Genomic DNA, 22,591 nt, shown 5'->3' on the forward strand with positions numbered 1-22,591 from the left:
GCCTTAACAAGGTCCTCCATTTCTTTAAAATGGGTTTTCTCAAACAAAAAGTGAGATAATAATAGAGTGGTAGGGAGGATTCAATTAGATTAGGCATGGAAATTACTGGACCAATAACACACCTATGACATAGTGAAATCTCCGACAGTGACTGCTCTTGTTATTATCACATCAGGAGATTACATATTAAAAGTGATGGGTACAACTTTTACTTATTAATAGGAAATCAGTAAGGTTGGTTCCCATCCTCCTTCCCTTTCTGGTTTCTCTTACTCTTCTGTAGTTTTACACTTTCTTCATTCTGTTGTTTCTCTTCTCTTTGCACTCCTGATCGGGGCCTTCGTGCTCCGTGACATCGGGGAACAATTGTTTAAGAATCCTGGCACATTGCTATGCACCTTGCACAGACCACGTCCCATGTCCTTTTCTGAGAGCAGCCATCTTGTTACTTAGTCTTCTCAAGGGCTCACTCAGTAGAGATTTATTTATTCCACTCCCTACAAAGTATATTAATGGTGGTATTCAGGAAGCCAGATAAGAAGTACATATATGGGAATTGCAGGCTACTTAGTTTCCAGAAAATTAAACACATTGTTTCACTGTAGACCCCACATTTGTGTAAGAACTGTACTCTGTACTGAAGGCAAAAATGAAAGTATACCTGCTAACTCCTACTGGGCCTGGAAGATGTAGATGGTGGGGCAGCCATTACACCCTCCTGATTCCAGTCACATTACCTGGATAAAGTTTGGGTGCTCAGCTTTGATCCCTGTCCTGCTGACACCACTAGAATAATAAAAATCTTGAGAATGCCTTGTTCTTATTTATTGCAATTCTTATCGAGCACATAGAGCACAAAGTGAGCAATAACCAAACAGTGAATTGTGCTGTTTTGTCAGCCAATGTGATAGTCACGACTGGTTTGCTGTAACTTCCTTCTTGCTCTTCCTGGTGTTTGTCATTGTTGTTGTTGTTTTGTTTTGTTTTGTTTTGAGTCTATAAAACCAGACCCCTCCCCTCAGATGCTCTTTGGGAAGCACTTATTCTGGGCAAACAGAGTTTTCCAGGTGGCTAGCCTCAGTTTGGCTGTAATAAACTCTTGGTTCTCTCACTCCATGTGCCTCAATTTGCCTTTCATTTTGATAGTATTGTTACCACATTCATTCTGATCAATTTTTTATTCCCTATAAATTAAACTGAGTAAGCATAATAAAATTAAATTGCTAGGCATGAGAGAAGCTTGCAATGAAACTTAACTCTATTTTCAAATGCCGTGTTTCTAAAAATGTATCATTTGAGTCAGGACTCTGGTGCTCTTTCCATATTTCAGTAACAAGTATTAGAAATCACTGAGCTTGACTTTTTTTCCATTTGCAAAAGGATGCAGTGCTTTTAGTTCACCTTCTAAGCCATCAGAGAACAGCAACAACAAAAAAATCTCATTTGCTTCCTAGAGGAAACAACTTCCTTTTTAAGACTCAAGAATAGGCATCTGTAGGTACAAAGGCCTTCAGGAAGATCCCCATCTGAGCAGCCCATGACTCAGAAAATGCGATTCTTTGTTCACGCCGTACCGTTTCCAAGCCCAGAGCAGCTGTCAATCTTTTCTTTTCTCTTTCTGTACTTCCCTTTTCTTTTGTCATGAAGCCTTTTAATGAGGTCTGATATCCTGTTTCTAACTTAATTACTGGTATCAGTTTGTTTCCAACTGTGATTTTTCACATCTTCTGGTGCCAGTTATATCCTTTTACATATATCGCATTGATGTGATGTATGTACTTCGTATTAGTTTTGAAAACTATGGATCAACATTATAAACAGACAGATATAGGATGCAAGCATCTCAATGTGGAAACAACATCCATAAAATTGCATTCTTATAAAGTGGCTAACTTTTCTGGAAAACGTATTTTTCTAAACTCACTATTAGACATATTATCTAGCCTGGTCGAAAGGATTCTTCTCCAACTTGTCTATCATGATGTACAATACCAACACTCAAGGTTCTTGCTCGGATTCTTTTCAAGAATTCTTGTGAAAAAGAGGTGCTGGAATACTACTAGGAAGTTACCTTTGGTGTGGGTCAAGAGGCTAATGGTTGGTCTACAACCTGAGAGGTCATTCTCCAGTATTTTGTCACTACTCTATGAGCAGTGTGAAAGTTTGGAGATAAATGTATTCATTCATTAAGCTAACACATACCGAGCATGTATTAATGTTTAAACACATGAGATACAAAGCCGAAGAAGACAGTGTCTCTCCACCTACCATATATCTAACAGAAAGACAAATCATAATATAACAGGTTAATTTATAATTGACATTTTTGAGTACTTAGATTTTCTTTCATAATATATCCTGCTTTTTTATCTACTGAAACAGTGTGCGTTCTTTTGAGTGGAGCTGGCATTGTACAACTCAATGTACTCTTATTATAGATAGATGAGCTAGGTAGAAATATAGGCGGTCAGATAGGGCTAAGTCCTCAAAGGTGAAACACAACACAACTACATGTTGGCTGAAAACCAGGCCTCAAGATGGAGACAAGATGACCAGACCCACTTACTTCTGCAAAGAACTGGGCTCAGTGAAGTGCAGATAGGTATCCACCACCAAGGCAGTGAGTGACCAGAGACCTCTGGACCCACCGCCTCCTAGGAGAATCCTTGCTCTTTCCATCCATACTTGCTATGTGACTTGCTTCTCAATTGGACCACCACTACCTAAGTGAGCGTACTTGTAACCTTACTGGATGTTCATGGCTGTGGCCCACATTACACACACATGGATTTACCCTATAAAACGTTTCTGTAAAGTGGGGTCCTTGGGCTATCCACTCAGGACCCCTCCTGCCCCTCAGGAGCTTTCTTTCCAAATTTCCTATCAATACTAGTGTTCTTTATCCCACTCTCTTTTTTAAAAATTGATTTTCCTTCCTCTGGGTTGCCGGTCATCAACAAATCAGTTCCATATGGTTTCTCTGATGAACTTTAGGGTAGTATTATTAATTTTAGTTTGTCTTCTAGCCCCCAGATCACTGACTAAATGGAATAATTCTTATTGACACACTCCCTTGAGTCTAGGTTTTAAATTTTAAAACCAAGTGTGGTATCAGAGTCTGCTAAGTGGATTTATCCATTAATTTGAACTGACTTCACAACTTTTCAATAACTCATACGACCTGGAACACCAAATATATTCTAAAATGTGCCATTTTAACCCAATTACAAAAAGTAAAGAAATTCAATTAGTCAAACTAAACTTGTAAATATCCATACAAACTTAGATTATATTTATCACATAGAACATGAGGACTAGCAAATCATATTCTTTTTCCCTTCTATTCATTTCTAATGAATTTACTAACAGTGATTACAATGATCAGAAATTAAATATTTAACAGAGCTGACATTTAAGTGCTCATAATTGGGTTTCAAAGTTTCCATATTGTTGAAATGGATAGGAGAAGTGACTATGTCATTTTAACTTGTTCCACTGGGCTTGGCTCAATGGGCAAAAGTATATTGCTAGAGGGAGATCAAGACATCCATAAAGTTTAAAAAGATTCAGTAGAAATCTCAGCGGTCCATAACTTTTTCAAAAAAACCTCACATAAAAAGCTTCAGAGTTCTTAGACTGTGTTGTCTCTACGAGCTGGAAATTATCTTTTGCCCATAAACTAACAACATATGTTTGTAGTCTGTGGATCTCCCCCACCCCGCCATTTTTGTTTGTTACATCTATTTCTATATTTTTTTTCTCTTTTACTTTTCCTTAGGCTCTGGAAAAAACTGATTCTGCAAAGTTGCAACTATATAAGAATGTTTTAAACTGTGTGTTGATTCTGTGCACCAGAATCCTAAGGAATTTAATTGTATCCCTAGTATAAGCACCTATCTATAGAAATAGTACAATGGCTCTCTATGAAATCTTAATGAACATATGGAGAGACGGCGATGGAATGAGATTTCCATGCGCATTCCTTAGGCATAATTACACACGAGGCCTGGTTCTAATGTTCACATCCAAACCAACCCTTCCCCAAATCAGTGGTATTCTTAGCTACTTTTGGCTACAGAGATTGACTTGGAGCTCTTTATGTTTGGATCCCTCTTCTTTGACTTTTTTGGCTTGGCTTTGCTTCCTTGCTAAAAAATAAGTTTAATTAGTCAAGACTTCTATTTTGTTTCTTTGACAATACCTCAAGTCTGGATGATTTTAAGCCATATTACTATCTTAATTATTCCTCCATCTTCTAAGATGGTGGCGACTCTACTTTTCTATGGAATTACCATATTTTATATATACATGTATAAAACTATATATTTTTGCCTTTTCTTCTGGTGCTAAGGATTAAACCCAAGGCTTTGCACACAGTAAACATATGCTCTATCACTGAACTGCATGCCCAGCCCTTATACTTTTATTTCTAAAAATATATACATAAATATATACATTTTTATATTTATTTATGAATTTTATATATTCATATATAAAAACTATGTATATCACGTACATATATGTCCTTGTCATATTATTTTTTTACTCACGTTATCATTGTATTTATTCTAATTCAAAGAAGAAAATCAGCTTGGCATAAGATAATTTTTCTCCCTTTTTGGGGAGAAAGAGTCTCATTATGTTACCCACACTGGTTTTAAATTATTGGTCTCAAGGGACCCTCCTGCCTCAGCCCCTCAAAGGCTCTGACTGCTCTCGCTGCACCTGGCTAATCAAGGAAATTCTCTACTTGCTGACACATTTGGGTACCCTGGCATTAGGTACACTGGGAATTTTTTATCTAAAACAATTTAAGCAACTTAATATTTTATCTGGAAAATAATAACACCTAACTCACAAGTTGTTGTGAGATTTAAGTAGAAGAACAGACATTGTGTTTGTTCCAATAACACACAAAGTGCTTAGAACAGTGCTTGGCACATATTGTATGCTCAATAAACAGCATCACCAAAGTGGAGGTGGCCTAATTCTTTTTTGAGGTTGAATTGTATGGAACATAATTATAATGTTATGAAATTATGTGGCAGCAAAAGGACTATGCCTATACAGGTACTGATTGTGAGATATTTTATAGATGACAAGGTTTGACTGACCATAGCATAAGTGAATTGCTTATGTTGGCATTAATAATCAGTTCTGTCCAATTAGTTACTTTTAGACTATTCAAAATGAATAGCACCCATGCTAGTGAGAAAGTATCATGGAAGCTATGCCTTTACTATTTGAAATGCTATGGAATAACTTAACAGAAGTTCTAAGTCAAGGTTCCTTTCCCAGCACCCAAAGATAAAATAGTGATTTTTTTTTATGTCAAAACATCCAATATGTCCATATACTAATGTCAACGCATTAGTTCCATTAAAATGTAGCTTTCAAATGATACTCAAATGCTAATTACTCCTAAGTTGTCATCACAGGCATGTAGGACTCATGGAAAACACTACTAGAATCATCTTCGCATGTTTACCTGAGAGGCATTATATAACTGTTTCACAGTTCAAAAAAAAATGCTGCTGTGAAGCCTACAATCCTATGAAAATTCAGTTTTAAAAGATGCTGGAAAATCACACCTACCATCTTACACATTACCAGCCTGTGTCCCCACAACTTCACTCGAGTCTAGAGAGGTTCTAGAAAGAAAACATGGATACGGCAAAAGTGGCTCTGTGTATCCAGCTGCTAGGGCTTGGGACCGGGGAACCCTGAGCTCCCCTCTCTTTTGGGATCTCTTCTTTGCCCCTGAGACGTTAAAGCTTGGGATTCTAGATTGGCTTCCAGGGAGAGGAACACAGAGACCCCATGTATAAGAGGAAGGAAACCGATATTCTACAGAGCAAGATGTGTGAGAGAAAATGGGAAAGTCACCAAGATAAAGTAGGTGAAGCTACAGATAAGCCACTGTCTGGAGGAGAAGGGGTGTGGAACAAAGGGATGGGGGCAGTGGAGGTGGCTGTCGGAAGGTGTGACTGGACAAACCAGGGCTCCGGGTAGTGCTACTATGGACAGTCTTTCTTTTCTTCCCTCCCCCTTTCTCTCTCTCTCTCTCTCTCTCTCTCTCTCTCTCTCTCTCTCTCTCCCTCCCTCTCTCTCTGTCTCTCTCTCTGTCTCTCTCTCTCTCTCTCTGTCTCTCTCTCTTACCTCCTTCCTTATTTCTTACTTTTTTCAGTACTACATATAAAACCCAGTGGTATGCTACCACTCAACTATATCCCAGCCCTTTTACTTTGACACAGGATCTCCTTAAATTGCCTAGCCTGGCCCTGAATTTTATCCTTCTGTCTCTGTCTCCTGGTATCTGGGATTACAGGTGTGCGCTGTGGTACTTGCCCTAGGATATTATTTCTAAATAAATCATATCCTGATGATTTGTTAAGAATGTAATTTACAGTCTGAGCAAGACCAACAATTTATTTTCTTCCCACTACTGTGTACATCTAAGCCCATCTTTATGCCTCATTTCTATCATTTGCTTTTAGAATGTTTTATTAGCTTATTATGAATTTTATTAAACAAAGATTTTTATAGCACTTACTGTGTGGTAAACACTACTATAAGACTTTTTTTACAATTGACACAAAGGTTCTCCATCAGGAAAATATAAATATAACTGTGGTTTATGCAATGTGGGATGGTGTGTTACTACTCTATCTGGAGGATGAGGTAAAAGATACTGCCAGATCTCTTATAACACACAGAGAAGCCTACCTCCCTTCATCACAACAAGAAATTTTATGGCCAAAACATCAATCCCACCAGTGTGGATAAACTCTCTGTTAACTCATTAATCTTAACAGTGACATCAAATAAGTGCTGTTGCTATGTTCATTTTATAGATAAGGAAAGAGACACAGAGGGGAATGACTAGCTGGCTCAAGGTCAAAGGCTTACCTTCAAGGTCAGGTGCAGGGAATTTATACCTCCCTTAAACTAGTCTCCATTTCTATGCATCTTTAATCCTGCTCCTAGATTATTCCCTCTCTTTACCCTCTTCTTCAATACCTTTGATCTTTTCAACATTAATTTTATTGGTACATTTAAGGTGTACCATATAGTGACATTCATTGTCAGAAATGTGTACCCTTTACATAATCCATCTTGGCTCTTATTTTCTCCCATCCCCCTGCCTTCCCTTCAGCTCTCTCTCCCTCCCCATCTACAAAGATATTTTTTCCTCTTTTTTTTTTCATTTTTTACTACCTTTGATCTTTTGGCTATTTAGGGACTAATTTATGTACTCTTCAGAAAGCAGATAACTGATAATGAAATTTAAATGAGTCTTTTATGACAAGTTAGCATCCCTGAAGAAGACAGGATACAGTTTGGAAAATGATGATAAATAAAATGATCCAATTATGAAGGCATTCTTTTTAAGGCAAATATTTCTTAGGTCCTTACATCTCCTACTTATTGGTGTTAAATATAAATATAACACTGGCCGTTCAAAAACTTACATTAAATTAAATGATAAATCCATCCTTACAAAAATTTAAGTCTGACCTCATCAGTAGGTACTAATATTTTCTTTCCATTGTGTCAGGTGTTTGTCCACTGGGAACACAAGGTTTCCAAGAAATATGTGAATTCGATCACAAAACAATGATCTGGTTGAAAAGACGGAATGTAAGTTTCAAAAAGCTAGTCTGAAGTTTGCAAGACACTTCTTGCCCACCAAAACAATGTGTGGGTGGACAGCATTGCTCTGAGTAAATAAAAAACAGACAGTAGTGATTAGGTTTCTTTTTTACTTTTCTCCACAAAACAGGATTGCTGGTTTTATAGGCATGTTGAAAAATCATGATACTTTAATCATAATTTACTGTAAAATTTCTGATGCCATGCACACATGGCCTGTGACCCAGAATTACACAACGTGAATCAATGCTGTGACTGAATACAAATTCTTTTTCTTTAGAGCTTTCACGTAAGCAGCATCATGACCAACCCCAGAATCATGCATGGGTGCTGAAGGAGTTATATACACAGGGGACCAGAAAAATAGGAAAGGGACGGATACCCATGAGAGAAAATGGGTCAAGAGTTGAGTCCTTCAGCATTTGGAAAGAAAAAAGAGACTGGCAAGGATAATGAAAAAGACAGTAGGGTAGAAGAAAGCTTAGAAGAGTATGGTCTTCCAAAGACCAAGAGAAGAAGTATGTCAAGGTAGCTATAGAAACATCCACACCAACTACCCCGTGATAGAGGGAGCGAAATCGGAGAAGAAACCAGGATGTCACTGAGAATACTGAAGACTCAGCCTTCCGGAGGTTTTTGCCGTGAGGAGGACATTTGGGACTAAAAGGGACTCAGTACACAGGCTGACATTCTTGAGCTGGCAGAGCCTCGTTTTCCCTCACTCTCTAATAACCTATCTGGTACCAGCCCTCGGCCGCTAGTGACACCAGCTGACCACAATTACCTGAGAGTTGTTTCAGTGGAGTCTTGGGGACTGGAGTAGGGTAAGCAGCTGGGGGGGGGCGGTGAAGAGTCATATTATGGATAAAGCTTTGGGGGATTCTTGACATTAAGGGGAGTAAATCAATGGATAAGAATTAAAGAACGGGGGTACAGTGAGGTCTGTTTGTTTTTTAGTGTAGATTAGAAATAATGCAGTTTGTTTAGAAGCTGATAGAATTAACTTAGGGGAGAGAGGCAGAGCGATAGCGACCAGTTCACCACTTTTAACCAGAGCTGAGAAGTATATGGGACCAGATCCACGGATGCATGCATTTCTAACTGGTCTCATGACTGGGTTCCCAGTCAGGGAGTTATTTCTTCCCATGAATTTTTGAGCTTCAGGCTACATCACGTAAATATGCTCTCCCTGTTCAGCCAATCTACTGGCTCTCTATCCTGGAAAAACCGATGGCAATATTTAGGTTTCCTTTTACTCTTCTCCACAAAACAGGACTGCTGGTTAGATTACCTCTGTCACCAGGAGCAGAGTGCTGACATCCGATCCAGGCTGGAAGAGCAGGGGAGAAAACAAAAAAGAAAAGGCTTCCCTCCCCTGGAATCCCTGGCTTCTTTCCCTGGGCCCCACTCTGTTCTGTGATATTCTCCTGATCACAGGAAGGGACCCCAGACCACGTCTTCAGTGCTTTCCTGCTAATGTAGGCTTACAGTGTGGGAAAATTAAATGTTTTTTTTTTTTTTTTTTTTTTTTTTTTTTTTTTTTTTTTTTTTTTTGCTTCCCTTTGAATTAGGACCATGGAGCCAACCACTTTCATTCTCTGTTCACATTATATTTCAGAGAAAGGAACAGAAAACATTGAATGTGGGCTTTGCCTAGCAAACACTGAAACTGTGTACCTATAGGTATAATTCTTCAAGTTAGGCCCACTGTAAATGGCCAAATCACCAAGTGTCTATCAATAGTGCCCAGAGACAAAATTCTCATTCTCCTGTGTTGTGTATACTGGCGCACGTGTGGGAAGAAGCATTGTAGCCTTCTCTCACCGGGGTGAACAGGATGCCAGAGTGCCCAGACACTGCTCTGCTTGTAGGTTGGTTGGCTGGAGAAAATCGGTCTTAACAAAACTTTCTTGCAAGTACGGTTACTGTACACCTTGCATCATTTGGAGTCATTGTAGATGTAGCATAATAATCCCATTTTATGACATAAAATTATGGAGAAAGTACTTCCCCTCTCCCAAAGCCAAGCTCAGCCTGTCTTAAAAGCTTCTACATTCCAGTGAAAGACCCCTTGTGGGTGATGCTCTGGCCAGCTTTTGAATAAAAAGATTAACAGTTTGTTAAATGATTTTTTTTTAAAGTTTCACTTTATTTTTAAAAAGTGAAATTATTTCTGGTTCCCAGGCAACATCAAATTGAGTTAAAGATACACACAGTACCAAGCAAGAGACACTCTGAAGTTCTACAATTGGATTTACTCTAATGCACCGGATGGAAATTAAGAATGCCTTTCTGGCTAGGTGTGGCGTCCCACACTGGAATCCAGGAGTCTGGGAGAGTCAGGCTGGAAGATCCTGAATTCAAGCCCATCCTGGTCAACTTAGCGACTTAACAAGACCGCATTTCAAAATTTAAAAAAAGAAGGGGCTGGGGCATAGCTCAATGAAAAGCGTTCCATCTCCAGCACTGGAGGAAACAATAAATAAATAAACAATGCTGTTCTGCACCAAGGAGCCTGTGAGTCACTATTAGCTCTTAGTGTTGGTCCCACAGAATAATACAATATGCCGAGCCTGGATCCCACTGAGTTTAGTAGAAGTCCCAAGTTAAAACATCAAAATAAGTAAAAATGGATAAATAGATAAAACGTGTGGCTTGTAAGTAGACAAGAAGAAATGATGTGTTGGAAAAATACGGGGCTAGAAACCTACCCCCAGATTTATTGCCAGCGGTGTGACTGTGGACGTTACGCGCTTTCTGAGCCTAAGCGTCCTTATTTCTAAACCAGCGGCAGCAAAAATCATGCCTGCTCCTCGCAGCCTTACATTTCTTCATCCCTGGGACACAGGCGTGGCTTAATGGTGAAGAGCCAGGGCTCCACTCTCCCGCGATGCCCAGCTGTATAGCAACAGCAAGGTACGCCACCTCTCTCTGCCTTACTCTCCTCATCTGTAAAATGCACACAGCAATCACACCTGGGTGTTATGATGGTTTGGGGAGCCTAGTGAGTTGATCCTTACAGAGGAGAGAGCAGCACCTGGCAAACAGTGAGTGCTGGGTACGAGCTCCGCACTCATCTCTGGACTGCACTCTATCTAGGGAATAATGAAGCCAAGGCAGATTCGCCCTTCCGCAGGTAGAGTGCGTTACACCATCTCCCTCTAAGCAGACTTCACATACTTTTCTTATGCATCAAGTAACGTCATACATGGGGAAATGCTTAAAAGTTTAAGTTCTGCACAAATACAAGAGGTTAGCATTTGAATTCTCCACACCCCCAAGGACAAAAACTAACTTAAATGATGTACATTGAAGCTAAATAATGCAGAGTTTAATTAAATTCTGAGGCTCTGTATGAAAGACCGCTTAGGTGGGTGACAGCCTTGCTTCTAGGAAATAATGGGCAGGCTTTAGGATCCGACATGAGTTCCTGTTGTCTTAAGGGAAGAATGGATGCCTCTGAAGACCCTTCCTTGGCACAGGCTGGCACCAGGGGACAGAGCGCTACATGTGGGACCGAGATAGCTCTCGGTGTCTCCAGGAAAACCACGCGGGCTCTGGAACTCTTGTTGTTACTGTTTTCCATGATGCATTCTAGTAGTTTCAACTTTTTTTCAATATTTAATTTCTATTACCTTTACAGTTTGATATTTTATTTTTTTATATTTTTCTTTTATGAGTACATGTATTTAAAGGATTTCAGTGTTATCTAGTGCCTTTTACAGATTAAGTTAGCTAGTCTTAAAGCCAAGAAGTTATTTTTTGAAAGATTAAATTGATTCAAACATTGGTACAGTGTATGGAATTATCAGCTTGATGGCTAAACTATTAAATCACTTGACAATTTAAATATTAATGCCAACTTTCATGAGCATTTTACATGTTATGTCCAATACAATAAAAAGGAAAATGGACACAGGCCCAGTAGCTGGTTTTGATGGTGTGTGCCTTGTACATACCCAACAGAGACATGCGTAGGTGATAGGGAAATCTGCAGTGCCTGGTATAACACCCGGACAGCCATGTGGCCTCTTCTCCACCTCTAGAAAAGGTGGGTCTAATTCCATGGGTATATCCATCCACTTCCCTGTCTCTAAATATTGACAGTTTCTGCACTAAATTTGCTGGAAGATAAGTTAGGCAGAACTCCTGAAGACACTGGCATAGGAAAAGACTTTAAGAACAAATCCTCAGTAGCACGGGGACTAGCACAAAGAATCAACAACTGGGATCTCATCTTATTAAAAAGCTTCTGCACTGCAAAAGAAACCACCAACAGAACTAAGAGACAACCTATAATGTGGGGAAAAAAAAATTTACCAGCTGCTCTTCAGACAAAGGACTATTATCTAGAATATATAAAGAACTCAAAACAACCAGCCCCCCTCCAATATAAAGACCCAATTCAAAAATGGGCATCTGAAATGAACAGACATTTCTCAGACAAAGAAGTAACAGCAGCAAATAAATATATGAAAAAATGTTCCACATCACTGGTCATTTGAGAGATGCAAATGAAAACAACACTGAGATTCCACCTCACCTCAGAAAGAATGGCTGCTATCAAGAAATCAACCAATAACAAATGTTGGCAGGGTCGTGGGGAGAAAGGAACCCTTCTCCATTGTTGGTGGGAGTGCCGACTGGTGTATCCACTACGAAAATCAACATGGAGATACCTCAAAGAGCTAGGACTAGAGGTTCTATTCGACCCAGCCATAGCTCTTCTGGGTATCTTTCCAAAAGAATTAAAAGAATCATACTGCAGTGATATATGTGCACCCATGTTTGTAGTGGCACAGTCTGTAATAGCTAAAACTTGGAAACAGCCCAATTGCCCATCAGTTGGAGACTGGATAAAGAAGATGAGAAACTGGAGTCATTCATAGGAAAATGGATGTATATTGAGGTCATACACTCAAGTGAAATAAATAAGACTCACATGTGTAAATACCAAATAGTTTCTCTGGTGTGAAAAACTAAGTGTAAATAAAATCCAAATGGTATAATTGACAATGTGAAATAGGAAGAAAAGGCCTAAAGGTGTAGGGGAAGTGGGAAAGGTAGGGGAAAGAAATAAAGGACAAGAAAAAAATATGAGAAAATGAAAAAAAAGGAAACAAAGTTTCTATAAATAGGGAAGGGTGGAAGGGGTGAAGGGAGGGCAGGGACAAGGGAAAAAATGAGAACCAAGACCTGTCATGTAAAGGTACAAGATCCCAATGATGAACGTAACTGTACTGTATACCTAAAATGTACCAATAAACTCAATGAAAAAAATAAATATTGACAGTTTCTGAATTCATGGGTAAGGCTAGAATGAGTAATTTTTCTTTGACTTTTCTATTATTTCAAAAGTGATGCACTTTTAGAGCATGGTCTCTAAGTTTCCTTTTGTTGTTTTGAAATATAATCTTTGGAAAAGAGCCACTAAATCAATAGTACAACTTGATAGATTTCAAATAACCAAGCAGTCTTAGAAAATTGAGACACAAGTTAATAGTTGTCCATGTTTGATAATTTTCAGGTAATAGTTTTTTTGAGTAATAGAATAAATCTAAAGAATTTTCAAGTAGAATTAAAATGACAATATATAAAATAAAGATAGTTATAAAGGGCAAATTCACAAGAGAAGAGGCAGCAATTATGCAGAAATTGCTCACTGTCATGGCTCATTTTTCCAACAAATTGTGGATCAAGAATTTTTTTTTACCCAAGAGAAATTTTTAAGGATAAATTGGCAATACCTTACCTTGGACTCGGCTGGATCTGGGATTGAATCCTGTTTCTGCTACATATTAATATGTGATGACAGACAAATGACTCCAGCAAATCTGTGCTTTTCTTTGGAGACTGTGTACAAAATGCCTTCTTTCTAGAATTGAGAGGAAAAGATGTGATTGTGTAGTTTCCAGGAAGTATTCAGTCCCTACTAAATGGAAAATATGTACGTATATGTGTGTGCATACTTTTCCCCCTATATTGTACATAAATTGAGATCTTGATTCATAAAATTACTTCTCCAGGAACATACAGCTCTTCAACAGCAAAATAAGCTCTAGAGTTAAGACATCTTTTAAATGTGCTCATAGTCCTGAGATCTTCATAAAAGCCTCCTAATTTTCATTTCTGCAAAGTATCAAGTTGCTCCAATTGATTATTTTTATACCTGATTGAGTACTATAATGAAAACAATAAAAAGTATATTAATATTCAAGTGAAATGAACCACAACTGGCATGAGAGAAGACAGAGGAAGTCTTCGAGATGCTAAAACTGGAAGAAAACCAATTAATTTGGAAAGCAGGTTAAACGCAAACACAGCAGGCAACCTGCTGAGTCCTTCTTTAGTGTTGGCGAGTGAGAGAGAAATGTCTGCTTCATTCACGATGTAAACTAAACCAAGCAGCAGACGTCCACACTTTTTCATATCCAAACACTGATTCATTCCCGTGGGTTTCACTTTCTTTTCACCCGCCTTTCACTGTAACTTAAATGTTTCACTAGGCAGTAATAATGGTAACTAATAGTGATAATTCCTGAAATACGTCTAAGCTTTACTTGAAAACCAACAATCCCTGCCAAACACCAGTATCTTTATGAATTGATAACAATGTAAATGTTATCTAAATGTTATCTACTAATAATAATCCATACACACACTGTACTCTAGACAGTGTGGGGTAGGTAAATAATTACAAGATGCTATCTTTGATTTTAAGATGTAAATATAGTTTGGGAAAATGTTACTTAGAATTAAGTCCCTTTAGCAGTACCAGAAAACTAAAACTCAGTCTAACAAAATTTTTGGGTTAAACAAGTGAATCTCTTTCCCAGTATTGCTGTACTCTAGGAAACTTGGCGAATACTGAAATTTATCCTCTCACGGTCCTGAAGGTCACAGGTCCAAAAACCCAGGTGTTGGCAGGGCCCTGCGCCCTCTAGAGGTTCTCAGGAGATTCCTCCCTTTCCTCTTCCAACTTCTGGCGGCGGCCAGCACTCCTAGTAGGGTAGGTACATCCCTCCAACCTCTGCTTCCCTCTTCTATCTCCCTTCCCTATGTTTGTCTCGTTCCTTTCCTCGTCTGTCTGTGCTCTCCTCTGTGTCTCCTACAAGGACACTTGTCACTGAGATGCTTAACTTCACAACACTTGCAAATGCTCTTTCCAAGGAGTGATGTTCATGGATTCCAGAGACTGGGATTGTGTGTATGATTTTCCAGGCCACAGATCCACCCACTACAACAAAAGCATAATTTTGTTTCTCTCTTATAAAACCTAGACAAACCATCGGAGGCCAATATGATTCTCTACACTGTACCTATAATCTGCATTGTGACTATCTTGTTTTCCAGGTAAAAATACCTCCTTTCTCAGGACCTTCCTATCTTCCAGGGTGGTTTATACAATCAACATATGTGACTTCAAGACAGTAAGAAGGAAAAATAGAGTAGAAGAAAAAGAACCAAAATTTAAGTTTAAAATGAGGCAGCTTTTCCTGAAGTTGTATGTAGACACATTTAACCTATTATTGCTTGACAGGAATAATCAAATGGCCACACTGAGCTATAAGAAAAGTTGGGCAGTGCTCTTGTCCTGGGAATTCATTAGCTCAACTGAAATTTGAGGTTGTTAAATAAAATATGGGAGGATAACTGCCAGTTTATGGTTGGGGATCTAACAGGAAGACTGTTTGGCTTTGTTAGCTTGGTGCTTGTCTACTCCTTTGGTGCTTGTCTACTTTAGAAAAAAGGCTCTAAAAGCTCATCTTAGCTCACTCTTCTACCCACCCTTGATGCTCAAGATGTTTACATAATCCAGTTTGGGCCAAAAGTCCTCATGAAAGAGAGGACGTGGATTATGCTTAGAGCTGGTGTAGCTATCTTGTCATCATGGGATAGCTTTCCAAATAAATTGCAGAGCAGCTGACACTGATCTCCCAGACACTTTATTGGATAAGAAATATAAACTCCAAATTTTAGGTCTTGATAAACTAGTTGTTCTGTTACTTACAGTAAACACATTCTTAAGCAATACCAGGCATGTGATACATACACATATTAAAGGCTATGAAGCCATGGAAAACAGCACATCAGAAGATTTCAGAAGGAGACCACTGTAGCCCAGGCAGCCCAAAAGGAGTTGGTTTCTGATCAAGTGATGGGATTCGGCAATGTGGAGAAAACAGATTTACGGGTGGCTTTAAGATTTAGCTGACATTTCTTGACCCTTAAAATTCAACAGTTTGGACGCTGCGCTTACTTGTTAACTGCAGCCACTCAGACTGGCACATGTGGGACGTAACAATGCTACCCTGAGGAGAACCCTATGTTGCAAATTCACCTCTTGGGTTTTGTGAAGTTTGTGCAGCTCAGCTAGGAAAGTAGGAGTAGGAGCAACCTAAGATTGACCTATGAAGGCAAGGCACTATCTGAAGAAAACAAGTTGACCTGCAACATAAGAGAATCGAGAAGGTCAAAGATCTGAGGGAAATGGCAGAGTTTGGGAAGATTACACATCACTGGATACTGGTTGTTTTCATGTTGCAGACTATGACTTTTTTCTTTTTTTTTTTTTAAGTATGCAAAACTATGCAAATATCTGTTTTATTTTTCCCCAAATTGTAAGCACAGGGATTCCCTACCTGAGGAAGTTACTTATTTGCTACATACTGCCATCTGGTGGCTGGTGCTGAAAATTTCAGGCACAGAGTCCCTGAGTTCCAGATGCTTAAAACCATATACCCAGAGGAGTGAACTCAGTGTGAAATAAGAAAATATATTGACTATATTAAAGGGAATATGTTAACACTGAAGATTAAGTTACTTATTAATTATTGTCAAAAATACTTCTAATATCTAGTAAATATATTCTGTATCAAAACTGCTTTATGAAGCAAGTGATTATTAATCTAATGTCTCAGTTTGCATAATACTAAAATTTTAAAAATTCTGTTCATGTTCATTAAAGAAAGAGCTAGGTATAAATATTATGATTTCCTCCCAGATGGAAACTGAGGCTCAGACAAGGAAAATAAATCCCTCACACTTAACAAAGCTTAAAGTGCCAGAGAGGCACAAAGAAAGACTCTCTGACCCATGTGTTTTCCTTTTGATGACCCATGTGTTTTCCTTTTGATGACCCATTTTCCCACGCTTAGGATGGGAAAAAGCCATTTCAGCTGACATAAGGCTGAATGTTGGCTTCAGCTGGAGCTCCTCTCTTGAATTAGGTGGTGTGCGAGTAAAAGTCACCCAGGCTTCCTGGGGAAGTTGGTGGAAGACCCTGGTGGAATGGCTGTGCCTTCCCAAAGCTTAGGACAGGACTGCTGTGTCCTTTTCTCTCCAGACAGCAACCTCGCCTCTTTGTACTCGCTCGTCTGCTCTGTGTTTGGACTTATTCTTTATAAGTTTCTGTTCATCTGAGGTACCACTGACTTTTCAGTAGATCTCCGGGTGGCCTCTCATTGTTTCCCAGAACATGCGCTTCTTTCAGAGTTAATCAAAGGATGGTATTTAACGGGGCACCTCCAATTGGCTATCTAGATGTCTTATGCCATTCATATTAATGAGACCTTTTCAACCCACTATCTGCTGCATGAACTACAGACTTGAAACTCAATTACAGTCATGTTTTAGAGGCTGATGGACCGCTTTAAGCATTGTGCTTTAACATCACTAGGCAGTCCCAAGTTTCAGGGCTATAAAAGATTGAAGACCAGTCTCTTCTTTGTGCCTTATCTTCATTATGATCTGTAGATGCAAACCTATGTTCCTCAGACTCTGTTAGAAGACTTATTTTGTGGGTATGAAATTTTACCTTGTAGAAAACTACTGAAGTTTAAAACCATTTTTTAAAAATGCCTACTTAAGCCATTGGATTTTGTCTTGATGCTGTCAGTAAGTATTTTGGTGACTGCTAAAAAAGTTGCTTACATTCTTAGATTTGGGCAACATGTCCTGAAAGCATTCCAGGACCCAAACTAGGATTTATTAACACTATATTCATCTAAGATAATCTTCTTGGAAAAATATGGCAAATGTGTACTTTGTAGTGTTTAATCTTTATTGGTTTATCAAAATTATATATGTATATATGTAAATATATATACTTCACAATTTATGTGAAGATGTAGAACATTTTATTTTTTGCAGTTACTAAATCACTAGACCAAAATCACCCTCCCCAAATTTCCTTTTTTGTTTATTCCATTCATCAGCAGGAACATATTTTGGAAATAGAATTTAGGTAGAGATCTGAGGATGGTATATTAGATTTTCTTCAGCTGTTCGTTCTAAGAGCTTATTAATATAAATGCCAGTTTATTTGTAAACTAGGACTATGCAACACATAGGAAAATTTATAGTACATTTCCATGGCCTCCTTTCAAATGCTAAATGAGCTTCAGTTGGGTAATGGGCACAAACATTAACACTACAAATACTATTGCCTAAACTGACAGAAAATACAGTGGCATCCTCCTTCCAAGGTTAAAAGGTTGCTTATTATATTTCAAGAGGTCAGCACATAAATTAAATTTACATGACATTTAAACTGATCACAAAAACCTGTGTATATTTGACTATTAAGTCAAAAGCACACCTGCAGTGTTGACCAAGCCCAGTAATCACGCTTGACTATCATTGGGGAAGGAGTAGCATGATAAAAAGGGTACAGAGGTATAAATCAACTGACAGAATGGTGAACCAAAGACCTTCATTTTTTAAAGGCAGAGATTAAAATCACTCAGCTAATAAGATCAGCTCAGGGACCTAGAAATGTCAGCCAAAAATGTGGAAAATGTATCACCAAGCATAAGCTTGATTCAGGTTGATTTATAAATAATAGTTATCTGTTGAAAGCAGAACTATTAAGTTTGCCATTTAGCTTAAGAGGTAGTATTTAGTTTGAATTCCTTATATAGGACGTCTTATTTGCGTATTAATGTTCGTGGAAAAAATAAATATTACAAGCATGTTTTGCACTGGTTTCCTAGCTCTTTTATTACACATAGCCCTTGTCTCTCTGCTCCCAGTTCTATTACCTTGCTTGTATCTTGTTCTGGTCCAAAGCCCTGGAAAAGGTCCTGTGTGTCAACTGGTCTTCCCATTGTATCCTTCAACTGCGCAGTGTATTGATGTTATTTACTGATTTGGCATTCTCCACAGATTGGAGGCTTCTTAATGAACAAGAGTAGCTTGGCGATTTCTGTATCTCCAAGGCCTAACCTAGCTCCTAACACGAACATGACAGTGCTGGACACCAAGTTTCTGTCTTTGTTTGCTCTCTCACCACTTCTAAGCCAGCTGATCAACTTACTGATCCTCACCTTGGAAATTCCAATGTTGGTGCCTTGGTTCATGCCATTCCTTCTAGGAGTTTTAATTTTTCTTTACATTTTAAAATCTTTCTTTCCTCGTTGCAATCAATAAAACATGAATCTTTGTATTTGTGTAGCACTTGCTATGTTCCCCTAAGCTAGCTCTCGCTGTTATATGCCACCCTGAGTCATTACTTATCTCTTTAATCCACAACCAGAAGTCCCAAATAAGGTTAAGTCTTCTCAAGGATGGGAGTCATAACTTAGGTTTTTAAAAACTTTTGCTGTTTTGTTTGCTTGTTTATTATTCCTAGCAGTGCCCTGTACCACACTGCATTTGCATACTGAAACTCCAAGAAGCACTGGTTCAATGATAGTCTGATGATAAGATAACAGAATAAAAATAAAGCTTAATGCTTGACAACACAGGTACAAACTACAAATAGACTCGAGCAGTGGTGTGACAGTCCAGGTGGAAAACGTGTAGCGCACAACAATTTGGTGACAGTCTCTGTTAAAGTTAAGCTGAACCAATACAATGACAAAGTCATGTAGTTCTTTGTCAGCTTCCTGGCAGAGGTGAGCAACCTAGCTCGTCCATGCTCTCAACACTGTGATGTTATGCACGGGCACCAGCCTGAAAGCAATGCGACCACCATACCATGCCCTGAAACACCTGAAATTTGGACTCTTGAAAATTTAATCAAAAGGGAAAATTCTAGATGTCACGTTAGAGATTTAAGAATGTGGGTCTTTTGGAGCTGCAGATCTTGGAGAAATATAGTGGCTTAGACTTCTCCAACATCAAGTTCTCACATCTAGGAAGATCATCAGTCTGGAAGAGTCCATCACCATGACCCTGGAGGCACATCAGGCTTTTGGGCCCAAGGAAAATCATCTTGGTTGGCACTGAGGTCACTGCTAGACTTGCCCAACTTGGTATCTAGGGTGTACACTAATGCCTCTGCCTTCCACCGCCACCTAGTGGGAGTGATGTTAATTCCACTGAAATGAAGACGAAGCATTGCATCTTCAACAGCTGGCTGCATGGTACAGCACATCCTCGGGCCTTGTCGGGTCTCGGTCATGATCTTCACTTTGACGGTGGGCCCACTTTCCACATGCCAAGAATGGTGACCAATCTGCAAGTCATCTCTTGACCACCTATTGGTTGAATGCATTTCCTTCTTCTAAAGAAGAAACTGAAGCTCAAAGACAGTCTGGATCGCTAAGAGAGGATGGCCAGTGTTTCCACTATGTTAGTAAATATGAAGGTGGTTGATTCCATGAAACTTGGTAAAAGATGAAAACACAACATTCATAAGAGGGACTGGAAGAGTTACCAGTAAGAAACTCATGGGTAAATTAGGCAATTGGCACTCTGTGACATCAAACATTCATTGAAAACAGCTGGCTGTAAAAATTTCTGCTCATTAAAGAGTAGGGTAAAGAATGCCACTCTCTCTAGGAAGATAATTCCTTTTCTCCATTCCCATATTCTCTTCAATCAAATTAAAGACAATGATCTCCTATGATAGATAACCAAGCATTTTTTTTCCTCAACCATGTCTGAGGTATTTATAATCTTTCATCTCATATGTACTTAACTGAACATAATGTATTTTGTGTTTTCTAAGCTAAAAGGTATTGGAATAAAGGGATCAGTTAAATGCTTTGAACACTTAGACCACAGCTTACTAACCAAAGGGACTCAATGCATACAAGCATGCGTGGATATGGATCTACATCATTAATATAGGTACACTTCAAATGTGTGTATCCAGAGACTAGTAACTGATCTTGATCCTGGGGAGATTTTTTAAAATTCTAATGTTTCATGAATCAGAACATCTCCCCATTTGATATTAAATATAGTATTGTTAGTGTTGACTTTGTATACAAGAGTAAGAAAAGCAGTCATTACTCAACATCTTAGAACAAATAACACTTGTGATAGCAGGAAACAGAATGGAAGTTCAAGCACAGGTCCAGAAAAAATCGGAATCAGATATTGTATTTACATGAGAGAGAGAGAGAGAGAGAGAGAGAGAGAGAGAGAGAGAGAAAAAGAGAGAGAGAGAGAGAGAGAGAGACTATGTTGTTGAGAGTAAAGTGAAGAACTCTCCATCTTCCTAAAACAAGTTCAGAGTCATTTAGTGCATTTCATCACTGGAGTGAAACCTGTAAGTCTTAGCTATGATTAGAATTCATACTGACCTCTGAAATCTCTATACAACTGTTTTTTGTTTGTTTATTAATTTCATTGGTACATTTAAGGTATACAGCATAATGACATTCATACAACCGTTTTAAAAGGAGCTCTCCACCTACTCACTGTTCTTTTCTTCCTGCTTTTTGGTCCTCAAGTGGGAATCTGCTAACCTTTTATACTCCCATTATCTCTGTGATTCATGAGTCATCTTTAAAAGTAGTTGCCATTCTTTTCTGGCTTTATTCATACTTTTGCCTGGACCTTCACAGTCATAATGAAGATTGGTTGCTCTAGATATGCAAAATCATGGGTCCAGCCTAACAGCAGTCGGCTAGTTTACAAATTAAACTATTTGGTCCAGGGAAAAACACAAAAATTTCTATCACATAGTGCACCTAAAATTCTATGGCAAGAGACACTCTGCAGCCCTAAATGTGCTGACAGTACATGTGATAAGAGTGTGGCCTGAATCACAGAGGACAGCAGGCTAAGCTACTCACACCGCAGGGTGGGAAATAACCAAGAATAAAAAACCATCTCTGATCCTCTGCCACCTACTTTAGGATTATCCATAAAACCTGTAAGAGCAAAAGAGGAGAAAAATTGCTTCAATTTTGGATAATGGCCAGGGCAGCTGCTTAAGTATTCATATTCAGGAAGTCTATGATAAGACAAAAGGATATTAGTATTTCTTAGGAATACATATATGGAAAATGTTAATTGACTCTTTTTCATAGCATAGCATTCAAACCATTGCACGTGCACCCACACTCAGCTGGGCAGGGACAAGTAGGTAAATGATAAAAATGTGTAATGAACAGAATCATATTTTGAAGTTTCATCCTGAGAAGCTGTCATTTTTTTCCTGTGAGTCTAAGGAGTTAATGTTTTCGAGCATGGTTTTATGTTACATCCCAAAGAATTAGATTACTCCCAGAAAAATGCCACTGAAACAGGAAAAATAAAAGGAAGCAAGAAAAGGATGGACAAAAAGCAGGCTTGAATGCATAATGAATGCTTTGCCACTCATTGATAGACAACCCTTAAAACAAAGCATTGTTGTGTGAAATGTTCTAGGGAGAGGAACTCAAGAGTTTATCAAATGAGTTATTGGAAAAGAATTTTTTAAAATCTGCCAGAAATGTACCAGGCCATTATTGCATCTTATAAATTATTTATTATTCTTAGATATGTCAGAAAGTCCAACACAAATAAGAGAAAAATGCTGTAAGACAGAAATATCATTGTGAATATAGAGACAGATTCCTGAAGCTGTGCAAAAAAGTTCTGAGTCTTTGCACCCTGCTCGCTGCGTTTTCACCACTTCTGTATATTTTACTTCTGTATATTAGAAAGTGTTGTCACTTTATTTTCCTTGCAAGACCACCCTTTCCCATTTTGCTTAATA

General features: G+C 38.6%; 1 protein-coding gene across 2 annotated transcripts in view; it reads right to left on the reverse strand.

The window, feature by feature from the left end:
- Positions 1-22,591, reverse strand: part of Iqcm (IQ motif containing M) — a 503,902-nt gene that overhangs the window by 35,093 nt on the left and 446,218 nt on the right. For both annotated transcript variants that reach the window (XM_010632730.1, XM_010632731.1), the window contains exon 14: positions 13,406-13,528. In XM_010632730.1, the coding sequence (XP_010631032.1) occupies positions 13,452-13,528 (77 nt within the window). In that variant the 3' untranslated portion in view covers positions 13,406-13,451. The remainder of the gene's footprint in view (positions 1-13,405; positions 13,529-22,591) is intronic.

Source organism: Fukomys damarensis, unplaced genomic scaffold (assembly GCF_012274545.1).
Source record: "Fukomys damarensis isolate Sample0158 unplaced genomic scaffold, DMR_v1.0_HiC HiC_scaffold_38, whole genome shotgun sequence".
In the NCBI taxonomy this organism is placed as follows: Eukaryota; Metazoa; Chordata; class Mammalia; order Rodentia; family Bathyergidae; genus Fukomys; species Fukomys damarensis.